Genomic DNA, 21848 nt, shown 5'->3' with positions numbered 1-21848 from the left:
TTGGAGCCAATCCTCTCAAATCCTGCCACTGCTTTATTCAACTAAGTTTATGTAATATTCTAAATCCTTTGTTGTCATTTCAACAATGTTCACAGCATCTTTACCTGGAATAGTTTCCATCTCAATAAACCATTTTCTCTGCCCATCCATGAGAAGCAACCCCTTATCCATTAAAGTTTTATCGTGACATTGCTGCAATTCAGCCATCTCTTCAGGCTCCACTTCTAATTCTAGCTATTTCTATCACATCTGCAGTTACCTGCTTCACTGAAGTCTTGAACCCCTAAGATTAACCCAAGAAGGTTGGAATCAACTTCTCCCAAACTCTGTTCATGTTGATATTTTGACCTTTTCCTATAAATCAAAAATGTTCTTAATAGCATCTAGATTGATGAATCCTTCCCAGAAGGTTTTCAATTTACTTTGTCCAGATTCATCAGAGGAATCCATATCTATGGCAGATATAGCTTTATGAAATATATTTCTTCAATAATATGATTTGAAAGCTGAAATTATACCTTGATCCATGGGCTACAGAATGGATGTGCTCAGTCATGAAAACTACATTCATCTCATTATACATCTCCACCAGAGCTCTTGGGTGACCAGGTACATTGTCAATGAACAGTAATATTTTGAAAGTAATATTTTCTGAGTAGTAGGTCTCAACAACAGGCTTGATATATTCAGTAAACCATGTTGTAAACAGATATAATGCCATCCAAGCTTTGTTGTTCCATTTATAAAGCATAGGCAGGGTAGATTTAGCATAATTCTTAAGGACCCTAGGATTTTTGTAATGGTAAATGAGCATTGGTTTCAACTTAAAGTCACTAGCTACATTATCCCCTAACAAGAGAGCCAGCCTATCCTTTGAAGCTTTGAAGCCAGGCATCCCCTCTCTAGCTATAAAGTCCTAAATGGCATCATCTTCCAATAGAAGGCTGTTTCCATTTACATTGAAAAGCTGTTGCTTAGTATAGCCACTGTGCCGGTTTGTATATATCATGTCCCCCAGAAAAAAAGCCATATTCTTTAATGCATTCTTGTGGGGGCAAATGTATTATTGTGGATTAGGTTGGAACCTATTGGTTCAGTGTTCATGGAGATGTGACCCACCCAACCGTAGGTGATAACTCTGGATAATTTCCATGGAGATGTGTCCCCGTCCATTCAGCGTGGGCCTTGTTTAGTTTACGGAGCACTATATAAGCTCAGACAGAAGGAGCTCACAGAGAGCTGGAGCTGAGACAGACATTTTGAAGACAGCCGTTTGAAACTGAGGCAGACATTTTGGAGAATGCCATTTTGAAACACAACCTAGAAGCAAGCAGACACCAGCCATGTGTCTTCCCAGCTAACAGAGATTTCCCGGATGTCAATGGCCTTTCTCCAGTGAAGATACCCTTTGTTGATGGACACTTTATGGCCTTAAGACTGTAACTGTGTAACCAAATAAACCCCCTTTTACAAAAGCCAATCCATTTCTGGTGTTTTGCATTCCGGCAGCATCAGCAAACTAGAACAGCTATCTTCCATCAATTACCTTAGCTAGATCTTCTGAATAACTTGCTCCAACTTCTACATCAGCACTTGCTACTTCACATTGCACTTTAATGTTTTGAAGATGGCTTCTTTCCTTCAACCTCATAAATCAACCTCTGCTCCTTTCAAACTTTTCTGCTGCAGCTTCCTAACCTCTCTCAGCCTTTGTAGAGTTGAAAAGACCTAAGGCCTTGTTCTGAACTGGGCTTCGGCTTAGGGAATGGTTGTGACTGGTTTGATCTTCTATCCAGACCACTAAAACTCTCCACATCAACAATAATCCATTTCACTTTCTTAACATTTGTGTGTACACTGGAGTAGCACTGTTAATTTCCTTCAAGAGCTTTTCCACTGCATTCAAAACTTGGCTAACAGTTCGGTGCAAGAGGCTTAGTTTCCAGCCTATCTCAGCTTTTGACATTCCTTCCTCACTAAGTTTAATTACTTCTAGCTTTTGATTTAAAGTGAGAGATGAGTGACTCTTTCATTCACTTGAATACTTAGAGGCCATTGTAGGGTTATTAATTGGCTTAGTTTCAATATTGTTGGGTCTCAGGGAATAGGAAGGCGGAAGGGGTAGGGGTAGGGGTAGAGGGATAGAGATAGATAGATACGGGGTACAGCCACTTGGTGGAGCAGTCAGAACACACACATTTATCAGTTAAGTTTGCTATCTTTATATGGGAGCAGTACATGGAGCCCCCAAACAATTACAATAGGTACATCAAAGATCACTGATCACAGATCACCATAATAGATATAACAATAATGAAAAAGTTTGGAATATTACAAGAATTACCAAAATGTGAAACAAAGACATGCAGTGAGCACATGCTGTTGGAACATGGTACCAATAAACTTCTCAGCGCAGCAGTGCCACAAACCTTCAATGTGTGGACATGCGGTACCCAAGAGGCACAGCAGCGTGAAGTGCACTAAAATGAAGTATGCCTGTGTACCCCAGAGCACTGAATGAACAGACTTGAACAGATATTTGTTTACTGATATTCACCACAACATAATTCATAGTAACCCAAATTGGAAGCAGCCAAGTGTCTATCGATGGATGAAAGGAAAGACAAAATGTGGTATACATGTTCAATGGAATATCTTTCAGCCACAAAATTGAATAAAGTTCAACACATGTTGCAATATGGATGAGCCTTGAAGAATTATGTTGAGTGAAATAGCCAGTCACAAAAAGACAAATATTGCATGATCTCCTTTACCTAAAAAGCTAGATTATGTGAACTCAAAGACAGAAAGCAGAGTATACATGTTACTAGAGTGGAGGGACAGAAGGAATAGGGACTTAATGCATAATAGGTGCAGGGCCTATTGGGCTGATGGGGAAGTTCTGGTACTGGACGATACTGAAGGCAGCCGAACATTGTGAATGTAATTCCACTGAATGGAGGCTTGGGTAGTGCTGACATAGGAAAGTTTATGTTGTGTGTGCATATATATATACACACTTACACACATTATATATATTTCCACAATTTATAAAAAGAAAGAAAGAAAGAACTAATGGGACAATGAGAATCAAATCCAATGCATGGTCCTGGATGGGAGGTAATAACTGAGTGGAAAAAGCTCAAAAGGACATTACTGGGACACATGAAAAAATTGGAATATAGATGTGTGTGTGTGTGTGTGTGTGTGTATCAGCATATCAATGTTAAGTTTTTTGAACTTGATTACCTAAGCTCTTACGTAAGATTAGGCTTTCATGTAAGTGAATATCGTAGTTCTTAGCAAGCATAAATGAAAGTATTATGTGTTCAAGGAGCATGAAGTATGCAACCTTGCTATGGTTAGCTTCATGCGCCAGCTCGGATAAGTTATGGTATCCGGTTGTTTGCTCGAGATAGCCCTAGACTTCTTACTGTGAGGGTATTCTGTGAATGGCTTTAAATCATTAGCCAGTTGCTTGCATCTATGGCTGATTACATCAACAGTAAACAAAGGAGATTGCCTACAGCAATAACAGAAGTCTCTGCATCTAATCACATATGGAAGTCAGGGTTTACTGGGACTCAGCCTTAAACAGAGAACTGAGGATTTCAGCAGCCAGACGGAATACCTTCCATCTTTACGTCAGCCAAACCACTTCTCCTGGGTAACTGAGCATCATTTGCATCAGAATTCCAATTTGCACATGCTCTACAGAATTCAGATTTGCCAATCCCCATTATCGTGTGAATCAGCCCCAATAATAAATCACTTAATATTGATACATACGTATTATAGATAGATACGTCTGTCTGTCTTGTTGGTTCTGTTTCTCCAGAGAGCAATGACTACCACAAATCTACAGATCTGTGCAGAAAATATATAGAAAGATGGATGAATGGATGGATGGATGCACGGACAGATAGCCTGATAAGGCAAATATGAAATGTAGCAAAATGTAAAAATTGGTGGACCTGGTTAAGGGAAGAGTATATTGCAATTCTCTATACGGATTTTCGATTATTTTTGCAACTGTCCTCTAAGTTTGAAATTATTTGAAAATTAAAAGTTTAAAGGAAAAAAAACAGATAACAATGGATATTTCATACCCAAAAGGGATTTCTGAAAGTCAAGGGAGCACATCTTCCAACTACTGTGGAATTACACAAGAAACAGCCACAGGTTGGTTGGTTTGTTTTTAAACAGAAAATACTCACCTGTTTGGAAATTAGGAACACACTTCCAAATTATAAGTGGGCCCTGGAATAATTCCCAAAAGAATTTGTTTTTGTTTTGTAATTTCAGACAGAATCACAAAAAATGCGACAAACTGACCCGTGACAGACGGAGGCTGAGCGGCGCTGGAAGGAAGATCACGGTTCTAGAGGCTTCCCTGGGAAAGGGGGTCTGGAAGTCAGTGGGCTAAGCTTCCGGCCCCAGACGACGGGGTGACGGGGGATCAGCTCCCTGCAAACCGATGGGAGAGGAGCCCGAGTAGGGGCCGGCACCGGGCAGCGCCGCGGGGATGGGGTGAGGGCGCCGGGGCCCGAGGGGAGGGGCGGGGTGGTGCCCACGGCGGGACCCCCGAGCGGGACGGGGTGAGGGTCGCGCACGGGGCCCGAGGGGAGGGGGCGGGGTGGTGCCCACGGCGGGACCCCCGAGCGGGACGGGGTGAGGGTCGCGCACGGGGCCCAAGGGGAGGGGGCGGGGCGGTGCCCACGGTGGGACCCCCGAGCGCGACGGGGTGAGGGTCGCGCCGGGGCCCGAGGGGAGGGGGTCCCTGGCCACGCCCGGCTCCCCCAGCTGGGGCGGCCCCCCGCGAAGGAGGGCCCTGCCTCGGGGACCCTGCGCCCCAGAGCCGGGCCGCCCCCCAGGACCCTCCGCCCGGGCCCCGACACCCACCTGGCCCAGCCCGCGGCGCCGTCCGGCCCGCCGCCCTCTGGTGCCTTCTGGAACCTTCCCCGGGCCGCCCCGCCCCCTCCGGGCCGAGCTGCAGGAGCTGTCGCCGCGCAGGCGCGCTCGTGCCCACGCGCCCCGGCCCAGGCGCTGGTCGGGGAACCTTCCAGAAGGGCGCGGGCCCCCGCCGGCGCGTCCTAGAAGCGGCCGGAGCCGGGGGGGCGCGGCTGTGCGGGAGGGGAGCGGCTCCCGCGCGGCCACCAGCGCCTCCTTCCCGCGCAGCCGCTCGCGCCGGGACCCGGTGGACGAACTCGGCTCCGCTCTCCGTCCCGATTTCCCGCTCGGTGCGCGGCGACGTGAACAAGCTCCCGGGTCCCCGCCCTGAGCCCCCGCGGCCCGCGCCGGCCCCTCCCGGGGCTCCGGAGACTGTGCGCGGACGGGCGGCGCTGCTCGCGTCGGGTCCCGGCGGGATTCCGGCCCCGGCTCCCCGGTGCGCCCTCGCGCAGGGCGGGCGGCGGCCGTCGGCGGTTCCCGGCCTCGGTCAGACCGCCCCGCGGGCCCGGGGACAGCGGCTGCGGGCTGGGGCCCGGTGCAGGGGCCGCCGGCTGCAGGTGGGAGTCCGGGTCCCCTCGGGTGGCGGCTGCGTGTGGCCCGCAGCGGGGCAGTGGCGTGGCTGTGGCCCACGGAGCGGGAAAGAGTCTCTCTCCCCCCTTGACGGGAAAAGTGGGTCCGCCCCTAGGCTCCGGGGGGAATCGCGGTTTCTGCCCGCGCTCCAGGGAGAAGGGGGTTGATCCTGTCAGGGCCGGAGCCACCTGCATCTGAGTTCCACCAGGCTGTCTTCTGTGTGTTTCTTCATCCCATGTGATCTGGTGCACACAGATTTGGGGGCCTGATGTCTTCCTGGTAGTTTGCCCTGCTCTCACCGTGCAGTGTTGTGCTCACAAGCTTATGCCGTCCTTGCCTGCCTGTGGCCACGCGGGCTTTCTCTGGGCATTATCTACACGGTGTCATATTCCAGATTTTACTGTCAAATTTCCCGTGTTCTTGTTTGAAGGCAGCATATATTATTTTTTTTACCCCCAAAATGTTAGACTCGGAACCGTGGGCAGCCCGAGGGGCCATTGCTCTGGCCGGCAGGGGCTGATCCAGCAGAGTGACCAAAGAAAACACCAAGAGCGGAGTGAGGCAAACTTTATTACAGGAGCTTACTTAAAGAAGTGAAGGAAGAAGTCAGGCAGGCTGCTCTGATGGCAGTCGGCTGATAGCTCAGTGTGAAAGCACTCAGCAGTGAAGCGGGAGTCTGCGGGGTCAGTTTTAGGGGCCTGAAACAAAGGCGTTTCAGTGGGTGTGAGCTAAAGGGGTCCTGTAACATCTAGATTAGCTACATGCCAGGAAGGGAGTACCGGTCTCCGTTCTGGGATTCAGTGACCTTGGAAGCCTTAGTTATCCCAGGAGGAAGAAGTGATTATGTGACATTTTGAAGTGCAGCTGAGGAGGAGCTACAGCCAGGAGGGGCACTTTGAAGAACATACAGAAGCTGAGATGGGAGCTGCAGATGAGAGACAGTTTGAAGACGGCCGTTGAAAGCAGACTGTTGCTCCGGAGAAGCTAAGAGAGGACAAACACCCCAAGAGCAACTAAGAGTGACATTTTTGAGGAGCTGCAGCCTAGAGAGGAACGTCCTGGGAGAAAGCCATTTCGAAACCAGAACTTTGGAGCAGACGCCGGCCACGTGCCTTCCCAGCTAACAGAGGTTTTCCTGGACACCATGGGCCATCCTCCAGTGAAGGTACCCGATTGCTGATGTGTTTACCTTGGAGACTTTATGGCCTTAAGACTGTAACTGTGTAACCAAATAAACCCTCTTTTATAAAAGCTAATCCATCTCTGCTGTTTCGTATTCCAGCAGCATCAGCAAACTAGAGCAGGTGCCAAACCCACTAAATTGGGAAAGAAGAGTCTCTTTAGCAGTTGTCCTGGGAAAGCTGCTCCTGATTATTTCATATCAATGTGGCATGCAATATCTGTCTTTATTTATTTATTTATTTTTTGCCTGGTTTGTTCCACTCAACCTGATGTCCTCAAGGTTCATCCATGTTGTTACATGTATCAGGACTTTATTTCTTGTTAGGACTGAATAAAACTCCATCATATGTATATACTACATTTTGTTTATCCATTCTTCAGTTGATGGACAGACACTTGGCTTGCTTCCATCTTTTGGCACTTGTAAATATTGCCACTATGAGCATCATTGTGCAAATATCTGTTCAAGTCTCTGCTTTCACGCTGTCACCTCATGTACGCTACATAGTTATACAGTCGTCTTCAAGAATCAAGGCTACTGGGTTGCAGTTCAACAGTTTCAGGTATTTCCTCCCAGCTATTCCAATACATTAAAATCTAAAAAGGGATATCTATATGGTGCATAAGAATGCCCTCCACAGTGACCTTCAAGTCCATTTGAAGTCTCTCAGCCCCTGAAACTTTATTTTGTTTCCTTTCACTTCTCTCTTTTGGTCAAGAAGATGTTCTCAATCCCATGATGCTGGGTCTGGGCTCATCCCTGAGAGGCATATCCTGTGTTGCGAGGGAGATTTACACCCCTGGGAGTCAGGTCCCACGTAGCGGGGTGGGGGACAGTGAGTTCACTTGTCGAGTTCGCTTTGCTAGAGAGGGAAGGCAACATCTAAGCAACAAAGAGATACTCTGGGGGAGACTCTTAGGCACAATTATAAGTAGGCTTGGCCTCTCCTTTGCAGTAACAAACTTCATAAGGGCAAGCCCCAAGGTTGAGGGCTTGGCTTACCAAATTGTCAGTCCTCAATGTTTGTGAGAATATCAATAATAACCCAGGTGGGGACGTCCAAGATTTCTGCATTTTTCCCCAGCTCCTTAGGGTGGGTGTGGGAGGGCTGTGTATATATTTTTATTCTCTGCCCAAATTACTTTGGGATGTATTGCTATTTTACAGTAAGCTGTACAGATTTACCAGATGTCACTTCCTATTCAAAGTTCAATGTAATTATGGTGTTTGAATGAACTGACTGCACACTGTACATTTTAATATTTCAAAATGTTAACTCTGGATTTATTCCCTGGCATGTTTCTTGAGTGTGCCACCAGCTGCTGATATGACAGATTTTCTGGAGTGTGAGGATCTAAGAAAACCAAGCAAATCTAAGCATAACACACCTTTCACCATATTTGCAAATTGCCTTTTCATTGGCTGGTGCTCTCAGAGCTTAGCACTCCTATCAGGAGGGTCAGCCTAGGGTGAGCGCAGAGAGCAGTGTCCTCCTTGTCTTTCTGGGCCTGTTTCTTGCCCTTGGCTTGTGCTTACTAGTGGCCTTAGGAGTTCCCTGTTTACAGGCATTTGAATGTACCTTCTACTTCCCAGGAAACAGACCTTCTCCCTCCAAGTGGTGTTCCACTGCCAGACTTAAAGCAAGTAGCCTTTGTCCCAGGCTATGCACCGCAATTGTTTCTTATACTGCCTTCATTGTCCCTAGCTACTTTAACCTAGAGGACAAATGGTAGGAAGGAGTGGGAAGGGTGGGCATGCGAGGACAAGAATTCCCCAAGTCAGTATTTCTCAGATGGCGTGTGGCCAGGGACCCACAAAGGGAGTGCTGGTGGATCCAGTCTGCCCTGGGGTGTGAGCGGGAGAGGCCTGGAAGGGCGCCGGGAGCCTCTTCCACCTCTCCCCAGAGCTGTGCTTTCTTGACTCACTACTACCCAGCAGGTGCAGCCTTTCAGATATCCTCTGCAGCTCTGAGGGAGTGTTCTGTCTGTAAGTCTCCGCCATCCCCTCTGTCCGGGGTGGGTTGGAACGATGACCACCCTCAGAGTCAGGCCCCCAGCAGCCTGCACTGGCTACTCAAAAGCAGTGGTCAGTGGTCACTATGGTCCCCTTCTGGAGCTTGGGGAAGTGGGTTTTTATGTCCCTCTCTGCCACCAGCTAGCTATGCCAGGTGCCTGTCCCCACAGCTGCACCCTGGGAGAGTGGGGGGTGGACAATAGTAACAGCTGTGTGGGGAGAGCAATTTACTGGTATTTACCATAATTTACCAGCCTGCTCCTCTTGCTTTTCTCTGGCTGCTGTACAGGGTTTTACTAGACACTGGCGCTCTGAAATAGCTGATTGTGATAGTCCCTGCCTGTTCTAATTGTTCTGATGCAGGGACTGATTCCCACAGCTGTCTACTCCACTACCTACCCACAGGTCTTCCCATTTAACCATTTTAAGTGGGCACTTCTACATTAAGTATATTGGCAACACTGTGCAACATTCACCACTGTTTCCAGACTGTTCTCATCATTAAAACCCAAAACTTATACTCAATTTAGCAAAAAACCCATTCCACCCTCACTCCCCCTCTGGTAACTACCATTCTGCTCTTTGTCTCTGTGAATTTGCTTGTTCTAAATATTTTTTGTGTAAAAGAAATCATAAGATACTTGTCTTTTTGTGTCTGGCTTATTTCACGCCGCATCATGTCTTCAAGGTTCATCCATGTTGTGGCATGTACCAGCAGTTCACTTGTTTCTACCGCTGAGTAATAATCCATTGCATGGAAACACCACATTTATTTTTCCACTCTTCAGTTGATGAATGCTTGGTTTGCTTCCACCTTTTGGCTATGGCAAAGAATGCTGCCTTGGGCATAGGTGTTGAAATACCTGTTCAAGTCCATCTTTTAGATTCCTTGGGGCATACACCTAGAAGTGCAATTGCCAGTCCATTTGGAAGGCCAATATACTTTTCATCTTCTGAGGAGCTGCTAGAGTCTTTTCCATAGTAGCAGCATCACTTTACAGTAACAAAAATAAATGTACAAGGGTTCCTATTTCTCCACTTTTCACCAACACTTGTTATTTTTCCTTTTATTAATAGCCACCCTAGTGGGTACAAAGTGTCATCTCTTGGTGATTTTGATTTGCATTTCTCTAATGGCCAATGAAGTTCCACATCTTTCATGTGCTTATTGTCCAAATACGTATGTTCTTTGAAGAAATATCTTAAAGTCCTTTGCCCATTTTTAAATTGGGTTGTTTGTTTTAGAATTTCTTTATATATTTAATTAAATTTAAAATTTAGAATTTATATATTCTGGATATTACACTCTTATAGTATGATTTGCAACTATTTTCTCTCTTTTTTGTAGGTTGTCTTTGCACAGTCTTAATGATGTCCCATTGACGTACAAAAGTTTGTAAGTTTTACGGAGCCCATGTAATAAATTTTTTTGTTCTTCATGCTCTTCATGTCTTATCTAAGAAATCACTGCCAATTCCAAGATCCTGATGGATTTCTCCTATGGTGTTTTCCTAAGAGATGGAAGATATCCAACTTCATTCTTTTGCAGGAGAACATGCAGTCTCCCCTGCACCAGTGGTTGTGGAGACCACCCCCCCCCATTCAGTGTACTTGGTACCCATGTCAAAAATCAAGTGTCTATTTTGGGACTCTTGATTCAGTTCCATTGGTCTATGTGGCTTTTCTTAGGCCAATATCACACTCTGATGATTGCTATGCCTTTAAGTAATTTTTGAAATAGGGAAGTGTGAGACTTCAATTTTGTTGTTTTGCTGGATTGATTTAGCTATTTGGGAGTTGCAACTCCACATGAATTTAAGGATTGGCTTTTCATTTCCACAAAATAGGCTGCTGGGGTATTGATATAGAGTACATTGAATCTGTAGCTATCTTTGGGTGGTATTGACATATTAACAATATTAAGTCTTCCTGTCCATGAGCACAGGATATTTGCCATTTATTTAGGTGGCCCTTAATTTGTTTCAGTAGCATTTTGTCATTTTCAATATTCCTATATATTTTATTCTTTTAGATTCTATTGTAAATAGAATCGTTTTCTTAATTTCCATTTTGGATTGCTCATTGCAGATGTGTGGAAACACAACTGATTTGAGGGTTTTAACCTTGTAACCTCACCTTTGCAGAATTTGTATATGAGCTCTAGTAGCTGACCTGTGGGTTCTTTGGATTTTCTGTATAAATGATCGTGTCATCTTTGAATAGAGTTAGTTGTACTCCTTCTTTTCCAATTTAGATGCCTTTTATTCTTTTCTCTTGTTTAATTTCTCTTGAAAGAACTTCCAATTCAATGTTGAGTAGCATTGGTTATAGTACTAATTCTTGTCTTGTTCCTGAGCTTAGGGGAAAGGGTTCAGTCTCTTGCCATTGAGTATAATGTTAGCTGCAGGATTTTCATAAATGCTCTTTATCATGTTGAACATGTTCCCTTCTATTCCCAGTTTTATGAGTTCTTTTTATTATGAAAGGGTGTTGGATTTTGTCAAAGTCCTTTGCCGCATCAGTCGACACGATCATGTGATTTTTTCCCCGTCATTCTGTTAATCTCATGTAATACATTGATTGATTCTCTTATGTTGAACAACCCTTAATTTCCTGGGGTAAATCCTATTTGGTCCTGGTGCAAATCCTATTTGGTCCTGGTGCATAATCCTTTCAATATGCTGTTGGATTCAATTTGCTATTATTTTCTTGAGGATTTTTTCATCTATATTCCTAAAGGAAATTGGTCTATAGTCTGTAGTTTTCTTTTCTTGTGATATCTTTATCTGGCTTTGCTATCAGAGTAATGCTAGCCTCATAGAATGAGTTAGGAAGAGTTACATCCTCTTAAATTTTTTTGCAAGACATCGAGAAGGATTGCACTTAATTCTTCAAATGTTTGGTTGAATTCACCAGTGAAACCAACTGGACTTTTCTTTGTTGGGAACTTTTTGAGGTCTGATTCAGTCTCTTCATTTGTTATGCATCAGTTGAGATCATCTCTCTCTTCTTGATTCTGTTTAGGTAAATTGTATTTTTAGGACTTTGTTCATTACCTTTAGAGTATCAGATTTCTTGATGTACAGTTGTTCATGGTATTCTATTATAATCCTTTTAATTTCTGCAAGATCATTGGTAATGAACCTACTTTATTTCTTATTTTTGTTATTTGTGCCTTCTCTCTTTTTATTCTTTGCCAGTGCACCTGAAGTTTTGTCAATTTTATTGATTTTTCAGATAAATAACTTGTGGTTTCATTGATTCCATCACTTGTGTTTCTATTCTCTATTTCAATTATCTCTGCTCTAAACTTTACTATTTACCTCCTGTTACTAACTTTAGATTTAGCTGGTTCTTATTTTTCTAGTTAGTTCCTCAAGATGTGACGTTAGCTTATTGATTTGAGATTTTTCTCCTTTTTTCATTAGGGAAGTTGTGGATTTATCTTTCTGCTTTTTTAACATATGCATTTATGCCTACGTATTTCCCTCTGAGCACTGCATTTGCAATTTTTTAATGTTGTGTTTAAATTTTCATTCATCTCTAAGAATTTTAAAAAATTTCTTTGTGGTTTCCACTTTCAGCCATTGGTTGTTTAAGGCTGTTTATTTTCCATGCATTTGTGAATTTTCCACTTTTCCTTGTGCTCTTGATTTCTGGCTTCATTATGCTGTGGTCAGAAAAAGATGTTTTGCATGATTTCAAACTTTTAACATTTCTTGAGACTAGTTTTGTGACCTAACACATGGTCTATCCTGGAGAATGATGCATGTGTACTTGAGAAGACTGTGGATTCATGGTTGTCAGTAGAGTGGTCTATATATCTCTGTTCTGTTTCATTGCTTTGAAGTATTGTTCAGGCCCTCTGTTTCTTACTAAACTTTGGCCTGGATGTTCTGTTCATTACTGAAAGTGGAGTGCTGGAGCCTCCAGGTATGGTGGTAGAAGTGTCTTTTTCTCCCTTCAGTTCTGCCAATGTTTGCTTCATGTATTTTGGCACCTTCTTAGCAATTACAGATATGTTTTAATAGTTATGTGATTTTGGTGATTTGACCCTTTTATTAATACATAGTGTCCATCTTAGTCTGTTGGTACAGATTTCAACTTAAGGTCCATATTGTGTGATATTAATCTAGTTACTCTAACTCTCCTTGGTTATGATTTACATGGAATAATTTTTCCCAATCTTTCACTTTCACCCTGTGTATTTTTTCAGCCTAAGATTAGTCTCTTGTAAGCAGCATATAGTGCGGTCATACTTTTATATCCATCCTGCCACTCTCTGCCCATCAACTGGGAAGATTAATGTATCTACATTATAGGTATTTCCTGATAAAACAGGACTTCAGCCATTCTGTCATTTGTTTTGCTCCACATTTCCTCCATTCCTGCCATCTTCTGTGAAGAGTTGATTTTTGTAGTGAAGCATTTTTACTCACTTCACATTTTCCTTTCTGTATATTATTTTATGGTTACTGTAGGGTTTACACAATCAGATTTATTTTCACTGAGCATCAGTATTTCTCAGGCTGTGGCCTAGATACTAGGGATGTTGCATTAAACAAATTGAAGACTTCCTGCCTTCGCTGAGCTTACGTCTTTGTAGAGTGTCACAGATTTAAACAAATAATATAAATAGGTAAAACATATAATATGACAGACATACTCATTCTCTGGATGAAAACAACCAGGAATTGGGACAGGAATATGTTGCTGGGGGATTTGGTTGCCAGCATCTATGGGCACCATGGGGGCCTTTGTGGAAGCAGTGAGCTGAGCAGGTTGAGGAAGCACAGTCTGCCGATACCTGAGGACAAAGCATTTCCGGCAGAAGGAGCAGCAGGCACAGCGACCCCATGGCAGCGACCCACCCGCTGTGTCAAGGGAAAGCCAGGAAGGCAGGTGGACAGGACACAAACAGTGTGTGTTGGGGGGTGGACGCAAATGCAGTCGGTGCATCATGGGGAGACACTGGAGGGTTTAGGACAGGGCAGCGGCATGGCCTGACTGTGTCTGAAAGGGTAATTCTGGATGCCAAGCTGTCAGTACTGTGGCCATGAAAGAACCATACAACCAATTAAGATGCTCTTGCTCTAATCTGGCCAAGCGATGCTGACGGTGGCTTGAACTAGGTAACACAAGTGGTGGCAATGACACGTGGACAGATTTGGGTGCATTTTAGAAGGGAGACCCTGAAAGATTCCTGATGAATTTCAGATAGAATGTGAGAGATGAGTCAAGGATCACCAGGTGCTTTTGTCCCGGGAAGTTGCAAGGATGGGGTTACATCGTTTTGAAAGAGGAAGGACTCCATGACAGACATACTCGAGGAAGAAGAAGAGTTTATTGGGGAGAAGTGTTAACTTCGGGATGCCCATTGGGACATCCAGATGGAGATAGGAGTAGGTAGTTGTTTGTATTTATCTGAGTTCAAGAAAGAGGTCTGGGCTACAGAAGAGTTGGGTTGGGGTGGGAGGTTGTTGGCAAGCAGATGGCATTTAAAGTCACAAGACGGAATTTGGTATCTAAAGGATTCTGCACAGAGAGAGGAGAGAAGTCTTGAGGAACATCCAGCACTTAAACTCCAGAAAGCTAAGCAGGAACTGCAAAGGGAATTGGGAATCAGGTTGCCATCCACGTAGGAAGTGTAAGCTGGGTTGTGCGGTAAGGGTACGATTGTCACAAAGGAAACAGAGGGAAGAATTACTCTTCCTGATATTAAGACTCACTACATCAAGGGAACAACCAAGACGCTGTGGGACTGATAGAAAGAGCGACACTCAGATCTGTGCAAAAGAGGAGAGACCCTAGACAGACCCACACAAACAGGCGCAGTTGATTTTTGACAAGGTGCAAAAGCAATTCGATGGAGCTAGATGGTGTTTCAAGCAAACAATGCTGCAGATTAGACTTATAGGCAAAAACGAAAACTAGAACCTAAACCTAGACCTCCTGCCTTATACAACAATTAAGTCAGAAAAGGACAAGATACTTAAATGTGAAACTAGAAAAGTTTTAGGAAAAAAACATAGGAAAGATCACTGGGATCTAGCAATAGGCAAAGATATTGTGGGCATGAGACCCAAAGCATGATCATTTTTGAAAAGATTGAATAGGTTTTTTCATAATTAAAAATATTTTCTCCATGATAGACCCCAGTAAGAGAATGAAAAGACAAATTACAAAATGGGGAAAATATTTGCAAATCACATATCTGACAAAGGACATGCATCTAGACGATATAAAGAACTCTCGAAACAACATTAAAAAGCAAGAATCAAATTAGAAAATGGGGGAAAGACATGGACAAACATTTCATGTAGGAGGATGTCCAGATGCAAATAGCATATGAAAGATGACCAACATCACCAGCCGTTAGGGAAATGCAAATTAAAACCACCCCCAAGACGCTACTACACATCTATTAGAATGGCTAAAATAAAAACCAGTAATAAAAGCAAACACAAGCAAGGATGCAGAGAAACTGGCAACTCACACCTTGCTCTTGGGAATATAAAACAGTACAGCCACCCTGGGAAATAGTTAGGCTGTTTTAGTACTAAAATGGGACTTACGAGATGACCCAGTAATTGCAGACTTGGGCATTTATCCCAGAGAAATGAAAACTTAATGTCACACAGATATTTATTCCCAAATGTGCACAGCAGCTTTATTTGTTATAGCCCTAAACTAGAACCCCTAAATGTCCTTAAATGGGTGAATTGTTTTACAAACCGAGCTGTATCAGCAGCATGGAATACTGGTCAGAGATGAAAGGAATGAAATATTGATACAAGCAAGCTGGTGTGAGCACCAAGGAAACTAAGCTGAGGGGAAAAGGCAGTTAGAACAGGAAACATATTGTGTGATTCCCTTAATATGACATTTGTTCAATAACACGTTTATGGAGATGGAGAACAGCACATGGTGGCTCTGGGTCAGGGGTGCAGGGAAGGAGAGGCAGGGTGTGAGCATAAAGTCGGAGAACGAGGAGCCGCGTTGTGATGTGAGAGCTCTGCATCTCGATGGGTTGTGGTTACAACCTACACGTGTGACACAAGTGCATCAAACTGCCCACTCACACACACACACGAGTGTGTGTAGAACTGGTGCAGTCCGAATAACTCGGTAGGTTTAATGTCAATTTCCTGGTTTTACAGTATAATATAATATAGTTATGCAAGATGTTAACTTTCGGAAGACTCTTTGAATGGTGCAAGAAACCAGTCTGTAAATACCTTTGAAAATTTCTGTGACTTCATAATTACTTCAAAATGAAATTTAAAACAAAAGATATTTCCCCGCCTCTTTTGAGGAGCCATGTGGCCCCATTTTGACCGATCAAGTTGATGCTGCTGGGTGGGGTTCTAGGGACATCCTTGAATGGGGGAACTGGCCCTGCTGCCTTTCACACCTGGCCCAGCACTGAACTGTCCAGGAAGAGCAGCAATCCTGTGACCCAAGGTGACCCCAAGTCCCTGAGCACATCAGGAGGCCATCCACCAGCTGGGGCTGCAGACTCGGGGTTTCCCCATACGGGGGAAATAAACCCTCTGCTCTTCACCAGCCACTATTACAGTTTCGGTGCCTGCGTCCCAGTGAAAACTCTTGGGACAAATATGGTCCAGCCAGGGGAGCTCTCAGCACTGGGTGCCCCCTCTTCCTACACTGGTGCACTGTGCAGTGAGCAGGGTCAAGCTGCCTGTTGGCTCAGCGGCTCAGGAGCACGTGAGGGCTGGAGCGCACCTGGCTGGCTCGCAGCAGCCGTCAATACCCGCCCTGGGACACACACGCCAGAGGAACGAGGGAGCAAAGACGATCTGTGAACACTGCAGCTGTCTTTCGGCACACTATCCACCCGTGCGGTCTCAGCTGCCGCCATTCTTCCTGAAAACACCGACTGACGACCCCCCTGTGCAGGCCCCTGGGGCTTCGGCCACAATCGCAGAGGTGTGTCCCACGGCAGCTGAGCAGGACAGGCAAGTGGACAAGTGGCGCCAGCCCAGCTCTGAAGGTTGAGGGGTCAACAGGCAGGAGCATTCTGGGCAGAGTATGGGACAGGACAGGGGTCCCCCAAGTTGCTGGTTGTGCGTGGGGAAGGGAAAGGAGTAACAGAAGGCTATGGGATCGGGCAGGTAAGCCGGGGGCAGGATCTGAGGGCTGTGTGTGGTCACGTGAGGAGCCTGGGGCTGGTGCCCAGGGCCATGGAGTGGGAGGTGGGGGCGAGGCACATGCTCCTTGCTGGACAAGAAACTAGGCGTCCCCCCGACAAGCCAGTACCTGCAGCCGACTTTTATGCCCAGCTCCTCACTGCATAGGCGGCAAGCCCTGGGCCTCCGCGGGCCTTGGCTGTACCGTTTGCTCCGGGGTGCTGGCTGGCAGGTGTGGGGCTTGGGGAGCAGTGACCTCTGGTGAATACAGGGGTGCCCGCGGGGACACCTGGAAGGGAGGCTGGCGGCAGGGCGGGCTGCAGAGCTGGGACGTGCGGCTCGTTGCTGACCCGGAAGGTGAGGAGGGGGGAGGAGTGAGGCATAAGCACGAAGCGGTAGACCATCTTCATGTCCTCTTGGCTCAGCGTCTCCACCAGGACGTTTTTCAGCACCTAGGAGAGAGGCGCTGACACAGCCTGGCGCCATCCAGGCCCCGCCCGGGCCGCAGCTCCCCAGCCCACAGGCCGCCCCCGGCCACGCCCGGCCGCGCCCCGGCTCACGTGGTGCAGGAAGAGCAGCATGCTGACCTCCGCCAGCCGCCGGCCCAGGCACTGGCGCGCGCCGAAGCCGAACGCCAGGTGTCGGAAGCTCGTCCCCGAGCCCCTCTGGCCCAGCCAGCGCTGGGGGTCGTAGCGCTCCGGCCTCGGGAACACGGCAGGGTTGCGGCCCAGGGAGTAGAGGTACACCAGGACCAAGGTCTGCGGACGGGCGCGGAGGGCCACGGTCAGCCTGCCCGGGGGGCCTGGGGGGCAGCTTTGCCTGGCGGGGCAGTGGGTCCCTCACTCACCCCGGCCGGGATGTGGTAGTTCTGCAGCACCAAGTCGGAGGTCACGTGTCGCTGCAGCGTGAGGCCCACGGGGTACAGCCTGGGGGGGGCAGCCCACGCAGGGCTCAGCAGGGACCCGCCCATCCACCCCTTCCCAAGACCGCCCAGCCCGGGACAGCCCCGGCCCCTCGCCCCCCGTGGACATCCCAGAGCACAATGAAGTGCTTCCTTGCACTTGCTGCGCTCAGTCAGCCAGGCTCTTGCCAACCCGGGGAGCCCCACTTTGCTGCGCCAAGGAGGATGCTCCCCGAGATTGGCATCCAGGCGATGAAGTGAGATCCCAAAGGGAGCAGAGCCCAAAGGGGGTGGGGGCCAGGAGCTGTCTTCCAGGGCAAGGCCGCTGCTGAATCCTATTTCCTGCCCCCATCCCATGCGCCAGTGAGCGCCACTTTCAGGCAGCATGGCCAGGGCAGCTGGCTGGGGTCTGCAGCGCCTACCGCAAGGTCTCCTTGAGGGCTGCCCACAGCAGGGGCAGCTCCGTGCGGGCCCGCTGGGGATTCTCGGTGATTGCGGCCTCAGCAGCCAGGCTCTCCTGGCGCAGGGCCTGCTGCACGTGGGGGTTCCGCGCCAGCTCGTACAGGGTCATCAGCAAGGGGTAGGTGGTCTGCAGGGGCCAGGCCAGAGAGGTCAGTGGGGGCACCCCCTGTCCCAGGAGGAGCCACCCTGGGGTGAGGGGGTGGGACAGGGCCCTGACCCCAGAACTCTAGGTCCTAATACCCACCCCACTCTTTCCCTGACCCACATCAAGGAGGGGACCACTCAGCCTCCTGGGTGCTTGGGCCGTTGGAAGTTCCCAGGCCCTTGGGAGATGCTGCAGCAGGAGAGCTTGGCCTGCAGGCAGCCTGTGGCCAGAAACCTGACCCCTTTCTGCATCACCTTCAGCTCTACCCCCAACCCCCAGTCCCATGCCACCCGCAGCCCCAGGGCAACCTGGCACTGGAGCCTTCTGCTGCTCTACCTGTTAAAGCCCGACTCCCTCCAGTGCATCTTTAGTCAAAGCCAAATGAAAACTGTCATCTAAGAGGCAACTCCCCTGGGGCTCTCCAGCGGCATGCCTCTCCCTGCCCCCTTCCTGGTTCCCAGACATTCTGGGTGGGGGCTGTGGTGCTGACCCTCAGGCCCGCTCCACTCTGCCCTCTGCCTCCAACGCTGCCCGCTCCCACGAATGTCCCTGCAGCCCCTCCTCCTCCTTGCCAGCTGAGTGCTGAGGGCCCTCCCTGCAAAGCCTCCGTCCCTTTAGGAGCTGAGGCCTAAGGCTGAACAGGGATCTCAGGGAAACAGACTGGGCATGGGGCGCTAAGGTGCCACTCGGCCCCGGAGGGCGCCGCCTGGGCAGCGGGGCAGTGGCCTGACCGTCTCCACGCTCCCTGCTGTGAGCTCGATGAGGCTGGCCTTGATGCTGTCTGGGGACAGGTCTGCGTGCAGCAGCAGCTCGGCCACGATGCCGCTGTAGTGTCGCGGGCGGCCGAGTGCCAGCTCCTGGTAGATGTTCTGGATGCTGTTGCTGGCTGCGGAGAGGGAGAGCCAGAGCCCCAGGCCATGCTGCTGGGAAGGTGCCGCTCCTTCGCCCTCCCCAGTGCCGCAAACACTCCCGGACGGCACACCCAGCGTCCCCCATCCCCATCCCACTCCAGCTCCACTGCCAGCTGTCTCTGGGTGTCCGGCAGGAAGTCTCAGGTCCCCCTAGGCTGAATGAGGTGAGGAAGTGGGTGCCCCAGGCGTCCCCGTGCACAGTGGGGGTGTGGATGGGGAGACAGCCTTTCCCGGGTCCTTGGAGCTCACCGTGCTGGAAGATGCAGTCCCAGGCCCTGAAGTGCTCCTCCCACACCTTGGCACTGGCCCAGCGGGACAGCACCCTGGGCATGCACATGAGCAACGGGGTGGACTTCAGCATGACCCCCAGGGCGCGGATGAAGTCGCGGCTGGCGAGGCTGGGGCTGCTGCCCAGGAGGCCCAGCCTCTCCCCGTACAGGGCGAAGGTGCTGGCTGCGGAGGACGCTGGCTGAGCGCAGGGCCGGCCCCAGGCAGACCACACCCGGGGCTCCCACCCTGACTCCCTCCTCCCTGCCCGGACCTTCTAAGCTGTAGTGGAAGATGCTGGGCTCGATGTCCACGGTCAGACTGCCCCGGGCGTTCTGCAGCACCTTCTTCTTCAGGACCTCCGCGAAGTCTCTGGCCACCACATCCAACATGGGGATGTACATCTGAGTGCTCTTTGGTGACAAAACGTCAGGGTTCAGCCGCAACCGGTTAAAGCGCCACTCGGGGCCATTCCTGCAAGGTGGACGGCAGGCTTTAGGAGCCCAGTGTGCACAGGCCCCCAAACTGGCAAAGCAGGTGGCAGCATCAGGCTCTGGGTCAGGCTGCCTGTGTTTCCGTCCTCACCTCCTCACCTTCATCCCCACTTTGCTTCCTCTGGGCCACAGGACAGACTGCCCCCCGGGGACTGGGCACCATCGGGTGCTTGGTGGTCTCCCCCCGTCATGCTCCCAGAGAGAACCCAGGATGGGTGGCAATGGCCTTCGGGACGTCGTGCCAGGCTGCCCCCCGCCCTCCCTGCTCTGCCCCTCACAGCAGGAACACGCCCGGTTTGTGCCCACGGAGCTCTCGGTATGCCAGCCAGGGATCCACGCTCATGCGGCAGGGGTACAGGCCATCCGCCTGCTGCAGCCGCTCTACGTCCTCGGGCAGCATCACGTTCACCATCTGCGACCTTCCCATGTCATACCTGAGGGGCCAAACGCCAACCCAGCTGGGCCGGGCAGTGACCTCCCAGCGTCGCACACGGCACACACCCTCCAGACAGCCTCCCACTTGAGCTGTCCCTTCTCCTGGGCTCATGTCTTGATACCCAGGCAGTTCCTCCTGCAGCCTCCCTGAAAACTCTCCAAATTTAGTGCTTCTGAATCCTTTCCTCCGTGTAGCTCCCCAGGCAAAGCCAGAGACCACCACCCACAGTGCTCCCACCCTGACTTCGCAACGATGCAGAGCACCGGGACCCACTGGGAAACGGCTGGGGTGTGCGTGCCCGGCAGGGGTCCCAGAAGCCGGTGGGGCAGGAGATGCCGGCTGTCCCCTGCCTCCGGGAGTTCTACCTGGGGGGGGGGGTGGCACGGGGATGGGGCCTGACCTGAAAATGGGCCCCAGCTCTTGGAAGTTCTGCTGCATCTCCAGGTGGAGGTTCTCCTGGCCCTGCTCCTTCCAGACCCGCAGCATCCTCAGCCACTTGTTGCCGGGACACCGGGGTATGGCTTCAAAGGGCAGCACCCCCTGGGCGGCTGGGGCGGCACTGGCACCCGGACCCCAGGCCCCCAGCCTGGGCAGCCAGCTCGCTGGCCGCCACACGCCTGCCTTCACCCTCAGCGCCATTCTGAACTCCCTCCCCACCTTTCCCGCCCAAATCCTTTTATCTGCCCAGACTCACAGTTTTTGCTCACGTCACGGGAGAAAGTGTCCCTGGACCTGCCCCGAGGCCCGAGGCTGGGCTCCAAGCGGGAGCGGACGAAAGAGATGGATGGACACCCATTCCCCACATTGGCAAGGGCCAGTCTGGGGGCTGCCAGTGGGGGGGTCAGGGTCTCAACTGGGGGCCTGACAGGGGAGAGGCCTCTCCCTCCTGGCCAGTTGTTGCAGGAGGAGAGCTTGATGGATGGTAGCCTTATCTTATCAAAAGATCAAAGGTGGCCTTGGCTTTTCATCCTTCTCAGCAGGGACCAGAGCAGGAAGTTGGGGAGGGCACTGTGACCCTGAGGCCGCACAGTCTCGGTCTGGGATACGGAGGGGCTGGGGCGACAGCCGCAGACCCCAGGGGTGTTGAGGACAGGTCTCTGCGGCCACAGCCTTGCTGGGAGGACCTGGGCAGGGAATGGTCCTTTGGGCCCGATTCCTCAACTGAAACGATGACGTAGACAACAGAGCACCCTCATGTGAGGCTTTGCCAAGACCACAGGGGCCTCACCCCCAGCCCACACGGGGCAAGGCTGAATGGGGCAGCTGTGGCTCTCATCCTTCCACTCATCAGGCCTCACAAGGCCAGCAGCTTTGGCACTCTTTGTGGCTACCCCTCAAAGCACTGCTCCCAGGGGCTGCCAACCCC

At 49.5% G+C, this 21848-nt stretch overlaps 1 protein-coding gene across 1 annotated transcript; it reads right to left on the bottom strand.

Annotated features, from left to right (window-relative positions):
• Nucleotides 1-4422: 4422 nt before the first annotated feature.
• On the bottom strand, nt 4423-21121 carry LOC119508923 (cytochrome P450 11B2, mitochondrial-like). Its single transcript, XM_037802630.1, has 11 exons — nt 20883-21121; nt 20325-20480; nt 19827-20026; nt 19535-19738; nt 19106-19260; nt 18190-18356; nt 17714-17792; nt 17427-17624; nt 17028-17318; nt 6106-6218; nt 4423-5569 (listed from the first exon to the last, which is right to left on the bottom strand). Exons 1-11 carry the CDS (start codon nt 21119-21121, stop codon nt 4423-4425), a joined length of 2949 nt encoding a protein of 982 aa, XP_037658558.1.
• Between the last annotated feature and the right edge of the window lie 727 nt (nt 21122-21848).

The sequence above is a fragment of the Choloepus didactylus genome, chromosome 14 (assembly GCF_015220235.1).
Source record: "Choloepus didactylus isolate mChoDid1 chromosome 14, mChoDid1.pri, whole genome shotgun sequence".
In the NCBI taxonomy this organism is placed as follows: domain Eukaryota; kingdom Metazoa; phylum Chordata; class Mammalia; order Pilosa; family Megalonychidae; genus Choloepus; species Choloepus didactylus.
Note: the sequence above shows the minus strand (reverse complement) of the source record. Positions and strands in the feature narration are given on the sequence as shown.